This window comes from Acanthisitta chloris, unplaced genomic scaffold, assembly GCF_000695815.1.
Source record: "Acanthisitta chloris isolate BGI_N310 unplaced genomic scaffold, ASM69581v1 scaffold5836, whole genome shotgun sequence".
Lineage (NCBI taxonomy): Eukaryota > Metazoa > Chordata > Aves > Passeriformes > Acanthisittidae > Acanthisitta > Acanthisitta chloris.
In genome coordinates, this window is record NW_008678619.1 from 125,830 (window position 1) to 128,171 (window position 2,342).

Consider the following 2,342-nt stretch of genomic DNA (forward strand, 5'->3'; position numbering starts at 1 on the left):
CCTCCAAATATCCTCAGAGCCCTTCCAATTCTGCCTCCAAGGTGCAGAAGAAGAACCGAAACAAGCTCCGCCGGCAGCACTCCTACGACACCTTTGTGGACCTGCAGAAGGATGACTCAGCCCTGGCCCCCCGCAGCGTCAGCCTCAAGGACAAGGGCCGCTTTTTGGAGGGGAGCCCCTACGCCCACATGTTTGAGATGCCATCCAGTGATACCACCTTTGCCAACAACAAGTCCTCAGTGCCCGCCACCAGCTACCACCACCACAACAACCCCGGCAGCAGTGGGGGCTACATGCTCAGCAAGTCGCTCTACCCCGACCGGGTCACCCAAAACCCTTTCATCCCCACTTTTGGGGATGACCAATGCTTGCTCCACGGCAGCAAATCTTATTTCTTCAGGCAGCCTGTGGTGGCAGGAGGGCCCAAAGCCAGGCCAGACTTCCGAGCCATTGTCACCACCAACAAGCCGGTGGTCTCAGCCCTTCATGGGGCTGTGCCAGCCCGTTTCCAGAAGGACATCTGTATAGGGAACCAGTCCAACCCCTGTGTGCCTAACAACAAAAACCCCAGGGCTTTCAATGGCTCCAGCAACGGGCATGTTTATGAGAAACTCTCCAGTATTGAGTCTGATGTTTGAGTGAGAGGGGAAGAGTGCGGGGAGGGACTGGGGGTGTATGTGGAGCATGGGAGGGTGGAGTGGGATCAATCCCATCAGCTACTCTCCTGAGTCGTCCTTAGTTTGTGGGATACTGGAGTTCTGAGTAGTGCAGCACTGGTGACAAGTGCCACCTCTTTGGTTTCCCCTCTTCCTCCTCCTCTTTCCCAGCCCTCCTGTTTTATCTCTTTTTCCATGTTCTCGCTCCTCCTATTCTCCTCCATTCCTGGCCATTGCACTTTACAGTGATGTCGGAGTTGGATATCCTTGCTCGTGATTTCAGGAAGCAGAGAAGAAGGCAGGGAAGGGGTGGGCTGAGGAGGAGCAGCAGCAGTGACTTTAGTGTTTCACTTCTGCTGGCTCCCGGCAGAGAAAGGCATGTGTACACACACGTGTGTGTGTGGCAGGAGGAGGCAGCAGAAGCAGTGTAATGGACATGCAGGAAAATATGCTTGCTCGGGCAACTCTTCCTAAAACTGCCTAGAAAAGAGTAGTGTTTAAGACATGGGGAAAGTGAAGGGGGAATAACATGACGAACTTGATGATGCACTTATATGTTAGCTATATTGAGGTTCTCGTTACATTATTTTGTGAAGACTATGGGGGTTTAGGGCTGAAAAAAATAGTATATATATATTTGCGTATATGCTGAGAAATTTTACGCTAAAATTTTGAATTGTCTGCTGCGGGGTGTGGAGGGAGGGAGAGAAGGCTTGTCTGCAGGTCAGGCTAGTGGTTTCACTCTAGCTATTACAGATGTGGAATCTGTGGCAGACTGGTGGGAGAGATGGAAAGGAAGTGGAGTCTGAGTTTGGGAAAGCTGATCAGCAGCCTCCCTGAGTCCAGGTTTGGTTTCTCAAACTAACAAAAGATGCTGGTTTGCACCGAAATGAGAAGAATTTGGGGAAAGGGGAATAGGGTTTGTTCATTAGCTGTGAACTGCTCACTAGTTGTGACATACTTCAAGGGTGGGAGCAGTATGTAGTATGGGTTTGCCTATATGCGAGTATATACGGTAACTTTATACTTGAAATGTCTGTGAAGAAAGCAAAATAAACCCACGATCCTATAAGGTGTCCAGAGAACAAATACAGTGGAACAGAGCTTAAGAGTGAGGAAAGGTGGGGAGTTTTTTCACTATCACTTCAGGGGACACCAAGCCCATTTTGGCATGTCCTTTCAGCAAGGAGGGGAGGGAATAAAAGGGGTTTCATCCTTCTTCCCTCCCTACTGTTGGCCAGCAGGTTGGAACAAGAAGAATAGGGTGCCCTCTGCCAATGCTGGCATGGTGCTGGAGAGGAAAAAAGAAATGCCATAAAAGGGAGCATGTGGTGGCAGTGGTGCTGGTGGACTGTTTCAATGCCTCCTCCTTGCACATGTGGAAATGGGAGGAGGGTGTACGCACCCAAGGGAAATACATATGTATATTTACTATTGAATGTACAGAGGAAGTACACAGCTTGTCTTCCTGGGAAGGGGTATGCTTGAATAAATGCCAGAGAGCACAGAAACTTGTGCTGAAGGCTGAAGACAAGACATGCAAAGCTGAGATGTGTGTGTACATGTGCGTGTGCCTCTGTGTGCAAGAGAGAGATACTAGCACTAGGTGCAAAGCTGGAATAGCCTAGGGTTTCCCATCCCTGCAGTTGTAGTGACAGCTTTCCTGGTGCACTTAGTATCGATAAG

General features: G+C 49.8%; 1 protein-coding gene across 1 annotated transcript in view; it reads left to right on the forward strand.

The window, feature by feature from the left end:
* Window positions 1-638, forward strand: part of GRIN2B (glutamate receptor, ionotropic, N-methyl D-aspartate 2B) — a gene marked incomplete at its 5' end in the record, with an annotated part of 118,665 nt that extends 118,027 nt beyond the window's left edge. Inside the window, one exon of the mRNA XM_009076959.1 lies at window positions 1-638. This exon is cut by the window's left edge and continues 1,261 nt beyond it. Coding sequence (XP_009075207.1) covers window positions 1-638 — 638 coding nt within the window.
* Window positions 639-2,342: the final 1,704 nt, after the last annotated feature.